Below are 14,890 nucleotides of genomic sequence, written 5' to 3' on the forward strand. Positions count from 1 at the left end.
AATGGTGCAGTGGAACACTTTGGAATGGTAATACCTGATGTGGCAGGTTTGTTTACCGGCACCCACTTGCTTCATCCTCAAAGTGTCTCTTCCCAAAACTAAAGAGGCATTGGCTTTTCTCTATCTCTCTGGAGGAAGAGACCAAAGGAAACATGCCTCCCATCAGGTACTTAGTTTGGACATTTCAAACATTCTGTGACTGCCCCCATGGTAGACGTTGTGATTGGCCATCTCCCATTGTAGCCATTTTATAGTGGTGCCCTCAACTTTGTTTCAAAATTCCAAAGTGGCCATCCATTCAATGGGATTAGGGACCTCTGCTTTAAGAATAGTAAAGAAGAAGAGGTTTTTATACCCTGCTTTTCTCTCCTTCCCTTTCCCTTCCTGCAGCAGGCACCTTGTGAGGTAGGGGGACTGTGGGAATTCTGAGAGAACTGTGACTGGCCCAAGATTACCCAGTGGGCTTCATGTGGAGGAGTGAGAAATCAAACCCAGTTATCCAGATTAGAGTCCACTACTCTTAACCACTAAAGCATGCTGGCTCTCCAGACTCATAGAGCATCAGTAACTATTCTATACTAAAATAGATCCAGGTAGGTAGCCATGGTGGTCTGAAGCAACAGAACGTTAGACTCCTGTGGAACCTTTAAGACCAACAAAGTTTTATTGGCACCTTTAAGAACAACAATATTTTATTCAGGGTGTGAACTTGCATGTGCAGACACATTTCCTCAGACAAAGTTTCATCCAGTTTGTCTGAGAAAGTATGCCTGTGCACAAAAGCTCATACCCTGAATAAAACCTTGTTGGGCTTAAAGGTGCCATTGGACTCTTTGTTCTATTCTCTACTAAGTCAGATTCATATGAACTGACATGCAGAAGTTCTCCATGCAGAACGGTTCTCCTAGAAATGTATGTTGTACAGTAATATTCTCTTGCACACAATGTATTTTCAGTCTGGGAAACCAACACTAAATTTAAAGATTATTTTTGTGCAAAGCTTTCACATGCAAAAATGCCCACAAGCATGCTGCAAAATGTATGCCAACACATTCCTATTAATGCTGCTGTCAGCAAAGGATCTGTACAGACTACTTATTTCCAGGCACAAACTACATGGGATGGTGGAAGATCAGTTCAAAGATGACTCTAAAAGAACAACTATTCAAGTACCAAATAGAATTAAAAGGCACAACCAATTCTAAAAAAACTCACAAGTTTATTATAGATTTAAAAGTAGAAAAACCTTAATCTAGATAAATTATGTGAATGCCCACATCATCAGTTTGTCATAAACTATTATACTTATTAATTAGACTATATTAGATGTGAATATAAAAAGCATTAATAAAAATAAGCATTTAACTAACATTATCTTATAACTTGTCCATTTTTTAATTTTCCTCTTTGAATCTTGTACTTAAAATTTAAAATGGGGGGGAGGGGACCTAAAGAAAGCAATGCTGAAAAATCCTAAATGTATATGCTCATTATCTTTAACTTCTTGGTGTTGTTTTATTTCCTATAAAGTTTTTATTTAAAATGTATTCTTCTTGTTGTTGCTGTTAAAAGATATGCATGCACAAAACATGCAGTCAGATTTAGTAATAGCAGCTGATGTATTAGGGCAAGTAAGGGCGAAATTTTTGAAATGGTTAGCTCAAAAACCAAGTGTGCATAGTTCATATTCCATACCAGATTCCTCTGGCATCTGGCCAATCACGGGCCATCCCAGCACATGTAAGCAAAGGGGACACTGGTTTATCAAACAGGAAATGGTCCTTCAGACCAGCATATGCAAAGTAGAGGAAGAGAAAGAAACCAGTGAATTTTATATTACACATTTACTGTACTGCAGGTTTATCGTTGTTCTCCAGCAATACAAATGGGTGCATGTAGTTCAAATTGGATTCTTCACTATGATAGGATACAAAGCTCTTTCCTAGATGGCTTGGTAAGGTTTTCTTTTTGTGAAATAAAATAGTTTTTAAAGAAAGTTCTAATCACATTGAGAAGTGGGGGAGATACTTTACATAAAAACAGAATAAAAGTACATGAGTCTTTATAGTATACATACAAGCAGTTTTTAGAGACAGTCTAAATATCAAGAGTCTGAAAATAAGATTTTTCAAACACTGCTTTAGAACATAAAAACCTAGGACAGAAATGTAAAAACAGTTTATGAATTAATGTATTATGCATTAAATCTGTTCTTCAGTCTTGGTTTTGCTCAGTAAATATAGCATGAGGTATAATTAGCTTTCTCACTGAATTTACATTCATGTTTAGTTACCCCAATGAAAATAAAGGTTTCCTTACAGCAGGGTATATTGCCAATTCCTACCTATGTATTATGGATACTTACTAATTCTTCTCCATTTATATTTCTCTTTGGATTTTGAGATTCGGAATGACCAGATTTTTAATTTGTTTGTTTACTTGTGGAACGGCACCAGCGAATTATCAATCTTCCTTTCTTCCATTGTAAAACATTCCCAGACCCAAACATTGTTCAGACCACGGTGCATGAACAGTCTACAACAGTTTTCACTATGTATCAATTTATCCTTAATGCACAAAAAAGAATCTTGATGTGATTGTACATGTAGGAAACTTTGGCAAATGGAACCCACAACAATTGCCATTCATTTTTTAAACTTCCCAGGTAAAGTCAAGTGGCAAACATGTCAGATAACTGGGAAGAGCCAGCCCAAACAGCAATCATTAAACTGAATAAGGGACATTTCTTAATGCCTCATCTCTTGTGCTGTTCTGCACAAAAGAAACCTGAAAAGCAGGATAAAGAATCTGTGTGTGCATTTTGTTTCCAGTTAATATACTTTTATAGTTTGATGCATGGGGCCAGCTTACAGTTGCCAGTCCCTTGGCAGTTCCCCAACTGCAAAGATTCCTAGTAAAACAGAACAATACTTTGGGGCTGGGAAGATTGTATGCATGAGAAAGACTTTTCAGTCAGTCAGCAAACAGGCTACAAAATATGATATTTCAGTTCACAGCAAAGATTCTTAATAAAATAATGCAACAGGATGGAAAACCAACAAAAGCAAAGAGGGAAAAAACTGTTTAAGGGAACAATACCATAAATGCAGGTAAAACTTATCCCTTATATGAAACTATTCAAACCAATAGCGAGATTATTAATAAAACAAAATAGTGTAATGGGAATGAGAATTAAAGAATTGTTGTCCAAGGCAAAAAAAAAACAATGAGTGTAGTAAAAGTTCATTTGTCACAGCAGTTCCCCTCCTTTGCTGATCCAATATACTATAGTTCTGCTTCATAGAACACCCAACATCCCATTTTGGAGGGAGTACTATCACCCAATAAAATTGTTTCTTTCCATTTTAACTGTAGTTTTTGAGTGCTGATTTCTATGGTAATCTGAGTGCTGTTGAGTTGTCTGTTTATAAAATGTTTTTTTTATTGTTTTATTATATGTTGTACTCTGCCCTGAGCCCTACGGGGAATGGGCAGAATAGAAATTTACTAAAAAAATTAATAATAAATAAATAGAGATTGGAGTCATTGTCATGTCTTTAGATGTGGAAAAACTCACCCTAAAATACAACATTAACAATATGAAACGACAGAAGATCTTTATTTAAACCCTTGGGTTGCGAATTGTACTTACATCAATCAGCTGTTGTTGCTCTTTCTCTGACATTGTAGTCAGGCTGTAATATTTTCCAGCAAGATCTCCTTTCAGTTCAGCCAAAGCTGTGACTGCAACATTTTCTACCTCTCTCCTTTCTGCCCGAGAACAGGCAGGAGGCAAGCTCAGTCCCCGAATACTGCGACCAGTACGTACACGGGATGATAAGACATAGCGATCATCAAATTGCCCTTGTGTTATCTGTCAACAATATTTTGAAAATGAGTTTGCATCATGTAAAAAAAGATTGTAAATGCTGAATGTCCATTAATGTCTTCTTTGGATACAAATTAACCTGGATGCTCAAGGGTTCCATGAGTATTTACATTCTAGGAACATGCACAGAGACATAGGGTTGTTTTATTACTGAATTCATTGTTAGTGTTACTGTTCACTCTTCTCATATAAAACAGTTGAGCTATTTGGACATGAAAATTATTCTGGATTGTAGAAAGGTAATAATTTCACAAGCATCTTGGCTGAGAATGGAGCATATATTTTCTCTCAAGTGGGTATACTTAATTTATCAGTATTGTGAAAGGATAAATACAAATTATATGATATCCTACTTGAAGGAAGGTAAACGCTGGGAATTAGAAAAACACATTTGGCAGAGAAGCAATTGGAGGAAGTTAAGACTTTGTTGCTGCCCCAGTAAAAACATTGGCAGAATACAGTTAATGTCTAACTGAAGAACATTACCAGCTGCAAAAAGCAAATTTTCATTTGTGGTGGAAGCATCAATCAAAATACTCATACTATTAATATCTTAGCAATAAAATTCTGAAAGGATTGCTGTTTTTACTGAAGAATATTAGGGAAAGGACAAGCCACAGAATAGATTGTTTTAATTACTTTAATCTAGTTGTCTCTCATATAAATAAAACAGTGTCCTGTGTCCTGTCATTCTGCTCTGTCAAGCGTGAAGCTTTCCTCTGACCTAACAAGCCTGTATCTAGTTTTAGTGGTTCATCATCCAGTGGAAGAGAAACAAACTGGAGGATGGATCCTTAGGCTGCAGGAAGACTTCAAACTTGGCTGAGCACAGTGGTGGGCCATTGTTTGGAGGAGTATAAAAATATAAACATGCCAATTCTAGACACTGATAATATCCCTTAACTATTATTCTTAAACCAAATACTCTGCATATGATAATTTCTTCTATGGCACCTCAAATGCAAGCCTATCTTTAAAAAAAAACTTTATCCTACCTTGGAGGCATCCAAATCAGTGTGGTGCTTCATGACTTTTGGATCATAGCCATTGTGTCTCACTTTGATCACAGGATCAAAAATCTCAGAAAACACCTGTGGATTCAAGTGAGTGTTAGTAGCTATTTTGCTTTATATTTGGATCTCCTGAACAATGACATCATAATATGTTTTTTAATTTTCTAGATTTTGTAACCATTCCTCTAGCCATATCTTATAGGTGAAATGACATAGCAAAAATAAGCTGGATAAAGAAAATCACAGGGGAAGTTGTGTCTATAAAGAAATTACATTGGAGGAAGCTGAAAGAAGGTTGGTAAGCCAGTGGGTCATGTCAAGAAAGTTGGAGAGAAAATAATGGTAATTGATTCTAATACCTGGTGTATGCCTTTAGGTTGTAACTTGGGCTATGAACTCACACATTAGGGTGACCATAATGTCTGAAGGCCAGCCAGGGACACCTGGGGGGGGAAGGTAGGGGAAACAGGAAGTGACGTCACTCTGGAAGGCCTTCCGGGACCAGCGCCGGGTGCTCCGCGGCTTCCCCGTGGCCTCCGCTGGTCCCTGGAGGCCCTCCAGAGACTCTGGAGGGCCTCCGGGGACCAGCGGAGGCCGCGGGGAGGCCTTCGCTGGCCGGCGCTGGTCCCTGGAGGCCCTCCAGAGACTCTGGAGGGCCTCCAGGGACCAGCGGAGGCCGCGGGGAGGCCTTCGCTGGCCGGCGCTGGTCCCGGAAGGCCTTCCAGAGGCTCTGGAAGGCCTTCCGGGACCAGCGCCGGGTGCTCCGCGGCTTCCCCGCGGCCTCCGCTGGTCCCTGGAGGCCCTCCAGAGACTCTGGAGGGCCTCCAGGGACCAGCGGAGGCCGCGGGGAGGCCTTCGCTGGTCGGCGCTGGTCCCGGAAGGCCTTCCAGAGGCTCTGGAAGGCCTTCTGGGACCTGCGCCGGGTGCTCCGCGGCGTCCCCGCGGCCTCCGCTGGTCCCTGGAGGCCCTCCAGAGACTCTGGAGGGCCTCCAGGGACCAGCGGAGGCCGCGGGGAGGCCTCCGCCACCGCCGCCGGGCCCCGCGCGCGGGCGAGGAAAGCGGCGAGTGAGGGAGGGAGCGTCCCTGCGCAGGCGCAGGGACGCTCCCTCCCTCACTCGCCGCCTTCCCCGCCGGCGCCCGCGGCCCACCGCCTCCAGGGCTGGCTAAACCGGGACCTTTAATGGTCCCAGTATAGGCAGCCCGGGAGCCGGGATTGGGTGGCCAGAACCGGGAATGTCCCGGGAGACCGGGACGGTCTGGCCACCCTATCACACATGGAGACATGAATCTGCCTTATAGAGTCAGAACATTTGTCTATCGTAGTCAGTATTATCTACTCAGCTTGGCAGGAGCTCTCCAGGGTGTCAGTCTGCAGTCTTTGGTTTCAACTACTACCTGATCCTTGAAGTGGAGATGCCAGAAATTGAACCTGGGAACTTCAGCATGCCAAGCAAACACTCCTAACACTGAGCCACAGCCCCTCCTTTGTGCACATCCCAGATCAGGAGCCACTAGAGTAGGACAACATTTCCTATTTAGGGTGGCTCAAGGCATTGCAAAGAGACTATAATGATGTTCGTGACAGGGATTGTGTTAGCCATGTAGACTACAAGAGAAGGTTGGGACACCTGTACATGTTGTAGAAGTGACAACCAAGTTGGAGATATAAATGTACCATGATGTGACACACTCAAGTAGCTATAACTGCATATTTGAACAACATGGTTTCAGCTGACTTCTAAGATTAAGAAACAGAAAGCTGTTTGTGCTGCCTGCCAGCAGGCACTTTTAAGAAGCAGCTGATTTTGGTCCCAAACTGTCAGCCCTTTAAGCCCATTGAAGAAGGATCTATTTTAAAAAATAAAGTAATAATGAATATGATTATTTTGCTTGACTTCATCGCTTGCTGTCTTCATTATTTGCTTTTGATCTTCAGGGTTTTAAAGGAAGAACAGAGCTGGCACAATGTGTGTCAACCACTTTTATTTCCATTCTATTTACACAGCATTAAAAAAACCCACTAAAGCAAAAGAGAAAATTAATAAAGTGCTATACTAAAGTGGGGCTGAGCTCTTTCGGTCATCTGCAAAATTATAGTCCTCATCACTAAATTCTTCTTCTAATTATACTAATTAGATAGTTGGAGTTTAAATGTTATTGAGCACCTGACACAGTGTCCCCCCCCCCTCTCTTCTTTCTCTAGAACCTTGTTGATTATTTCTATTTTCAGCTTTCACTTTATCTTTTTGGCCCCGGCTCCTGCCTGGTGGAATCAGCTCCCTGTGGAGATCCGGGCCCTACCTGAATTACTGCTGTTTCATAGGGCCTGCAAGATGGAGCTGTTCCGCCGGGCCTATGGTTGAGGCAGCGGGCATCCTATTATTCCATCATTTGGCCTCCCTTGTGGTGACATCGTGCTTTATTACTGTGCTATCTTATTGTTATTACCATCGTTTAAGGTGGGTCTACAATTGGTTACTGATACACTATGCCCTGTCCGCCAGTGGTGCATTTTATTTGTTTTTACTGTTTAATTTTAATACGGTGTTTTAACTTTGATATGTAGGTTTATTATTATTATTATTATTATTATTATTATTATTATTATTATTATTATTATTATTATTATTATTATTATTATTATTATTATTATTATTATATGTTGTGATCCGCCTTGAGCCTGTTTACGGGAAAAAGTGGAATATAAGCCTACTAAATAAATAAATAAATAAAATAAAGAACTCTTACAGGATAGTGAGACAAGATCTTCCCTTACATGCTGAGTCTTCCTCAATAACTTGTGTTCATCAATGTGCCTACTCATTCTGTCTTTGATAACAGTTTCTACCAATTTTCCCAGTATTGAAGTCAGACTGACTGGTCTGTAATTTCCAGGATCTCCTCTGGAACCCTTTTTAAAGATGGGGGTGACATTTGCTACCTTCCAGTGCTCAGGAACAAAGGCAGATTTCAATGAAAGGTTACATATTTTGGTCAGGAGATCCACAAGTTCACCTTTGAGTTCTTTCAGAACTCTTGGATGTATGCCATCTGGGCCTGGTGACTTATTAGTTTTTAATTTTAAGCTGATGATGGATGGATGGCCAGATGCCGCCCCATCTGTTTTGGCTGGAGGCTATGGATGGATGGTTGAAACAGAGCTGGCTGAAACGGAATCAATCAAAGATGGAGGTTCTGTGGCTGGGGGGGTGGGAATCCAAGGTTGAGGTGCCAACTCCCGGCTATTAATGGTGTACCTTGAACACCGGTGCCAATCGTCTGGAGTCTGGGTGTGTTTCTGGATGCCTCCTTATTGATGGAGGCTCAGATCACAGACGTTGCCAGACTGGCATTGTAACTAACTCTATGTAGGGCTACCCTTGAAAATGACCCCAAAATTACAACTGGTCCAGAATCCAATGGCTAGGGTTCTTACTGGGACCTCATCGACAGCACCTATACAACCAGTGCTCCATCAGCTGCACTGGCTCCAGGTTGAATACTGAATCAGATTCAGAGTTTGGTACTAACTTTTAAGGCCCTAAACAGTCTTGGACCAATGTATCTACTGGACTGCCTCTCTTAGTATACCCCCAGAAAGGAATCACGCTCTGGAGAAAATAACCTCCTGGTGACTCCTGGTCTGAAAAAGATCCCACTATCTTCAACCAGCGCTAGGGCCTTGGTACCTTGGTACCAGCCCAGTTAAACCAGTGCTAGGGCCTCAGCCCTGGTACCAGCCCAGTTAAACTCTCTGCCTAATGACATCCATGCCCTGAAGGACTTAGTACAGTTCTTCAGGGCCTGCAAGAAAGAGATGTCCTATTAGACCTACAGTTGAAGACAACAACGGTCACCATCTCTCATGAGAAAGGACACTACTGGTCCTTTAACACCATCTGGAATAGTTTTTAGATGTGTTATTGTTTTAATTATTAATTGATTTAAGTTGTTTTTAAGTTGTTTATAACTTGATTTATATGTATTTATTGATATGTTGCCCAGAGCCCTGTACACAGGGGAGGGCGGATTAGAAATCAAGCAGTCAAACAAATCCATGTGTATAGGTGTTATCTCCTTGAATGAGATGTCTTGCTTTGTCTTAACATGGGAGCTGCCCTGCGACCCGTCCTCTCACTTTGTCCTCTCACACTCTTTACATGGCCTTCCATGGAGACACTTGTCTCTGCAGGTATCTCCTGTAAATAAAGTGCTCTCTCATACATGATGCTGGACAAATGGGCCATTTGTGTTAAAGTACTCTTTAGATTAGGCTTCTCTCTCTATTTTTAACTTCAGCCTGAATGGAAGTGGATCCGCTTGAATAAATGTATGTTAACCTTTTTTGCAATATACTTCTGGGGTATTTATTTACTGCATTAAGTAGTATCATGCTTCTGTGGTTGAGCAAAACTTCCACCATATTAACCAAAATCCCAGTACACAGAAGCGTATTGTTTGAAGGTCTTGTGGTCACTTTTTTAACTTCTTAAAAATCAGAGAAATTGATGGGTTGTGAACTGGCAGAGAATGACCAACAGAGAGAACTTGGGGTTGTGGTAGATAACTCACTGAAAACGTCAAAATAGTGTGCAATTGCAATAAAAAAGGCCAACGCCATGCTGGGAATTATTAGGAAGGGAATTGAGAACAAATTGAGCTAAAGGGCTCTTGGCCTGTGGCTCTTCGCCTAGGGGCTCTCTAAGGAGCAGGAACCCAGATCCCTGGCTTCCTTGTTCTCCAAATAAGGTAAGTTCCCAATAAGGTAAGTTTAGGTAAGTTGACCCGCCAGAAGGGGAGCCACTTAAACAGCATTTAAAGAGGACTGTATATTTTAATATATATATATATATATACAATGAAGATAGAATGCCAGCAGGGGGTTGGGGGCTTTCCAGTGTTTTGCACTGAGTGTCACATGTATGACTATCTGCCCAAAGGACAGAAGTCTTGGGTGTGTGCTCGATGCAAGGAGCTCCTGGTCCTCAGGGAACGAGTTCGTACCCTTGAGGCCGAGGTGACTGCCCTGGAGAAGCAGAGACGGTCAGTTAGGCACTTGGGGAAGACTCTCGGGGGCGTATTAGATGAGCCCCGCTCTGAACGTAGCAGCCCCGTTGCTGCCAGAGAGCGTGAGGGTCGAGAGGGAACAGGGCACCGTGCTGAGGATAAGGGGAATGCGCCCTCAGAAGGGACCTCTTCTTCGGTCGGTGAGCGGGAATCCTTTCGCGCCAAGGAACCATCCCTGAGCAGGGGGAGAGGGGGGGTATTGGTAGTTGGTGATTCGATCATTAGGCAAGTAGACAGCCGGGTGGCGAAACCGCGTACTGACCGTATGGTGACTTGCCTGCCTGGTGCGAAGGTAGCGGACATTACGCGTGTAGTAGATAGACTGATAGACAGTGCTGGGGAGGAGCCTGTGGTCGTGGTGCATGTTGGCACCAACGATGTGGGGAAATGCAGTCGTGAGGTCCTGGAGGAAAAATTTAGGCTGCTAGGCGGGAGACTTAAGGCCAGGACCTCCAAGGTAGCCTTCTCGGAAGTGCTACCTGTTCCACGTGCAGGGCAGGAGAGACAGGCACAAATTAGAAGTCTCAATGTGTGGATGAGACGATGGTGTAAGGAGGAAGGGTTTAAGTTTGTTAGGCACTGGGATGCTTTCTGGAACAAGCGGGAGCTGTACAAAAGAGACGGTCTCCACTTGTCCCCGGATGGAACCAGGCTGCTGGCGCTTAAAATCAAAAAGGTGGCAGAGCAGTTTTTAAACTAAATCTTGGGGGAAAGCCGACAGGAGATGAAATGTCTCTGGTTCGGGAGGACTCGTCTCAAAGAGATGAAGGGTTAGCTGCTATTTTTCTACCGGGTAACGGACCGGAGTTGTCCACTGTGAAGGTGACAAACAATATGGACTGTCTGCCAGTGTCTCGAGGCGGCAGGAGGAAGGTGGCGGGCCTAGCTCGCCTGGGAAATTATAGATGTTTGTATGCAAATGCTAGAAGTGTTCAAAGTAAAATTGGTGAATTGGAATGTTTAGTGCTGGGAGAAAACATAGACATTGTGGGAATTTCAGAAACTTGGTGGAATGAGGAGAATCAGTGGGACACGGTGATTCCTGGATATAAGCTATATCGGAAGGATAGGGAGGGAAGGGTTGGAGGTGGGGTGGCTCTGTATGTCAGAGAGGATATACGGTCCAGTAAGGCTGAGATCAGAGAATTAGATTCACTTTTAGAAATGCTTTGGGTTGAAATAGAGGGCCCAAAAGGAAATTTAACTATGGGAGTTTGTTATCGCCCACCAAATCAAAAGAGAGAGGACGATTATAATATGATGGAAGGCTTAAAGATAGCGGCTAAACGTAAAAACTGTGTTGTAATAGGTGATTTTAACTACCCGCAGATTGATTGGGTCAATATGTGTTCTGGTCGAGAGAAAGAGATTGAGTTTCTTGATGCTCTCAATGACTGTGCTATGGAGCAGATGGTCTCAGAACCTACCAGGGGTGGGGCGATCCTGGATTTGGTCCTAAGTAATGCCCAAGACTTGGTGAGAGATGTAAAAGTGATTGCGCCGCTTGGGAGCAGTGACCATAATGTTATTGATTTCACCGTTTGTATAAATAGGGAGTTGTCCAAAAAGACCACCACAACCACGTTTAACTTTAAAAGGGGTAAATACACTGAGATGAGGAGGCATGTGAGGAAGAAACTGAAAGGAAAGGTACATACGGTCAAAACCCTTGAGAAAGCTTGGACGCTATTTAAAACTATAATCCTAGAAGCTCAGATAAAATACATACCACAAGTTAGGAAAGGCACAAACAGGCATAAGAAAAGGCCTGCGTGGTTAACAAATAAAGTAATGGAAGCTGTAAAAGGTAAGAAGGACTCCTTTAAGCGGCGGAAAACCAGTCCAAGTGAGATTAGTAAAAGGGAACACAGGCTGTGGCAAATCAAATGCAAGACTGTGATCAGGCAGGCAAAAAGGGACTATGAGGAGCATATTGCAAAAAACATAAAGACCAACAATAAAACTTTCTTCAAATATATTAGAAGTAGGAAACCAGCCAGGGAGGCAGTGGGGCCCTTGGATGACCATGGGGTAAAAGGATTACTGAAGGAGGATAGGGAAATGGCTGAAAAGCTAAATGAATTTTTTGCCTCCGTCTTCACTGTAGAAGACGAGAACTTTTTGCCCGCCCCAGAACCACTAATTTTGGAAGGGGTGTTGAAAGACCTGAGTCAGATTGAAGTGACAAATGAGGAGGTCCTACAACTGATAGACAAATTAAAAACTAATAAGTCACCGGGTCCGGATGGCATACATCCGAGAGTTCTGAAGGAACTCAAAGTTGAACTTGTGGATCTTCTAACAAAAATCTGTAATCTTTCATTGAAATCTGCCTCCATTCCTGAGGACTGGAAGGTAGCAAATGTCACCCCCATCTTTAAAAAAGGTTCCAGAGGAGATCCGGGAAACTACAGGCCAGTCAGTCTGACTTCAATACCGGGAAAGTTGGTAGAAACCATTATCAAGGACAGAATGAGTAGGCACATTGATGAACACGGGTTATTGAGGAAGACTCAGCATGGGTTCTGCAAGGGAAGATCTTGCCTCACTAACCTGTTGCATTTCTTTGAGGGGGTGAACAAACATGTGGACAAAGGAGATCCGATAGATGTTGTTTACCTTGACTTCCAGAAAGCTTTTGATAAAGTTCCTCATCAAAGGCTACTTAGAAAGCTTGAGAATCATGGAGTAAAAGGACAGGTCCTCTTGTGGATCAAAAACTGGCTGAGTAATAGGAAGCAGAGAGTGAGTATAAATGGGCAGTCTTCGCAGTGGAGGACGGTAAGCAGTGGGGTGCCGCAGGGCTCGGTACTGGGTCCCATGCTTTTTAACTTGTTCATAAATGATTTAGAGTTCGGAGTGAGCAGTGAAGTGGCCAAGTTTGCGGATGACACTAAATTGTTCAGGGTGGTGAGAACCAGAGAGGATTGTGAGGAACTCCAAAGGGATCTGTTGAGGCTGGGTGAGTGGGCGTCAACGTGGCAGATGCGGTTCAATGTGGCCAAGTGCAAAGTAATGCACATTGGGGCTAAGAATCCCAGCTACAAATACAAGTTGATGGGGTGTGAACTGGCAGAGACTGATCAAGAGAGAGATCTTGGGGTCATGATAGATAACTCACTGAAAGTGTCAAGACAGTGTGCGTTTGCAATAAAAAAGGCCAATGCCATGCTGGGAATTATTAGGAAGGGAATTGAAAACAAATCAGCCAGTATCATAATGCCCCTGTATAAATCGATGGTGCGGTCTCATTTGGAGTACTGTGTGCAGTTCTGGTCGCCGCACCTCAAAAAGGATATTATAGCTTTAGAGAAGGTGCAGAGAAGGGCAACTAGAATGATTAAAGGGCTGGAGCACTTTCCCTATGAAGAAAGGTTGAAACGCTTGGGACTCTTTAGCTTGGAGAAACGTCGACTGCGGGGTGACATGATAGAGGTTTACAAGATAATGCATGGAATGGAGAAAGTAGAGAAAGAAGTACTTTTCTCCCTTTCTCACAATACAAGAACTCGTGGGCATTCGATGAAATTGCTGAGCAGACAGGTTAAGACGGATAAAAGGAAGTACTTCTTCACCCAAAGGGTGATTAACATGTGGAATTCACTGCCACAGGAGGTGGTGGCGGCCACAAGTATAGCCACCTTCAAGAGGGGTTTAGATAAAAATATGGAGCACAGGTCCATCAGTGGCTATTAGCCACAGTGTATGGAGCACAGGTCCATCAGTGGCTATTAGCCACAGTGTATGTGTGTATATAACATTTTTTGCCACTGTGTGACACAGAGTGTTGGACTTGATGGGCCGTTGGCCTGATCCAACATGGCTTCTCTTATGTTCTTATGTTCTTAAATCAGCCAGTATCATAATGCCCCTGTATAAATCGATGGTGCGGTCTCATTTGGGGTATGAGATTCTGGTCACCGCACCTCAAAAAGGATATTATAGCATTGGAAAAAGTGCAGAAAGGGGCAACTAGAATGATTAAAGGTTTGAAACACTTTCCCTATGAAGAAAGGTTAAAACGCTTGGGGATCTTTAGCTTGGAGAAACGTGGACTGCGGGGTGACATGATAGAGGTTTACAAGATTATGCATGGGATGGAGAAAGAAGAGAAAGAAGTCCTTTTCTCCCTTTCTCACAATACAAGAATTCGTGGGCATTCAATGAAATTGCTGAACAGTCAGTTTAAAATGGATAAAAGGAAGTACTTCTTCACCCAAAAGGTGATTAACATGTGGAATTCACTGCCACAGGAGGTGGCGGAGGCTACAAGCATAGCCAACTTCAAGAGGGGGTTGGAAAAAATATGGAGCAGAGGTCCATCAGTGGCTATTAACCACAGTCTCTGTGTGTGTGTATTTTGGCCACTGTGTGATACAGAGTGTTGGACTGGATGGGCCATTGGCCTGATCCAACATGGCTTCTCTTATGTTCTTATGATGCTTATGTTATGTGGTCTTATATTGAAAATCTATAGCAATTATTTCTTCCCATTTCAGAAGAAGAATTAGAGCTCTACTCTTTTCATCTGTGCTCTAGATTGCTGGTGCGGGCAGAAAAGGAAAACACGGTGGTACTGTTGCATAATTTGGGCAAAAAGCTACAGATTCTGCATTTTCTCATTTGTTGCGGATGCTTTTTTTTTTTAAAAGCTGATGAACTGTGATGTGTTGTCTTTTGTTATGAAGTCAATAAATAAAATTAAAGTTCATTGTGTTTTCAGTTGGGACCTAGGCAATCAGAGCATAAATATTTTAAAACATTTTGTTAAGAAGAACTTTTTTCTTCCAGATTTTGTACTAAACTAAATTTATTGTTATACTCTTCTGTTATTTACCTGTCAAAATATCACATTTGAGTTTGGGTTTATATTTATTGTTCAAAAGAAAATATGTATGAATTTATGCCAAGATAGTTCTCT

General features: G+C 42.5%; 1 protein-coding gene across 1 annotated transcript in view; it reads right to left on the reverse strand.

Moving 5' to 3' along the window:
- CKMT2 (creatine kinase, mitochondrial 2) overlaps window positions 1–14,890 on the reverse strand; it is a 45,022-nt gene that overhangs the window by 10,305 nt on the left and 19,827 nt on the right. The window contains exons 4-6 of the mRNA XM_060235760.1: window positions 4,885–4,980; window positions 3,653–3,874; window positions 1,696–1,781 (exon numbers count right to left, since the gene is read on the reverse strand). Of these exons, the coding sequence (XP_060091743.1) occupies window positions 1,696–1,781; window positions 3,653–3,874; window positions 4,885–4,980 (404 nt within the window). The remainder of the gene's footprint in view (window positions 1–1,695; window positions 1,782–3,652; window positions 3,875–4,884; window positions 4,981–14,890) is intronic.

The sequence above is a fragment of the Heteronotia binoei genome, chromosome 4 (assembly GCF_032191835.1).
Source record: "Heteronotia binoei isolate CCM8104 ecotype False Entrance Well chromosome 4, APGP_CSIRO_Hbin_v1, whole genome shotgun sequence".
Taxonomy (NCBI): Eukaryota; Metazoa; Chordata; class Lepidosauria; order Squamata; family Gekkonidae; genus Heteronotia; species Heteronotia binoei.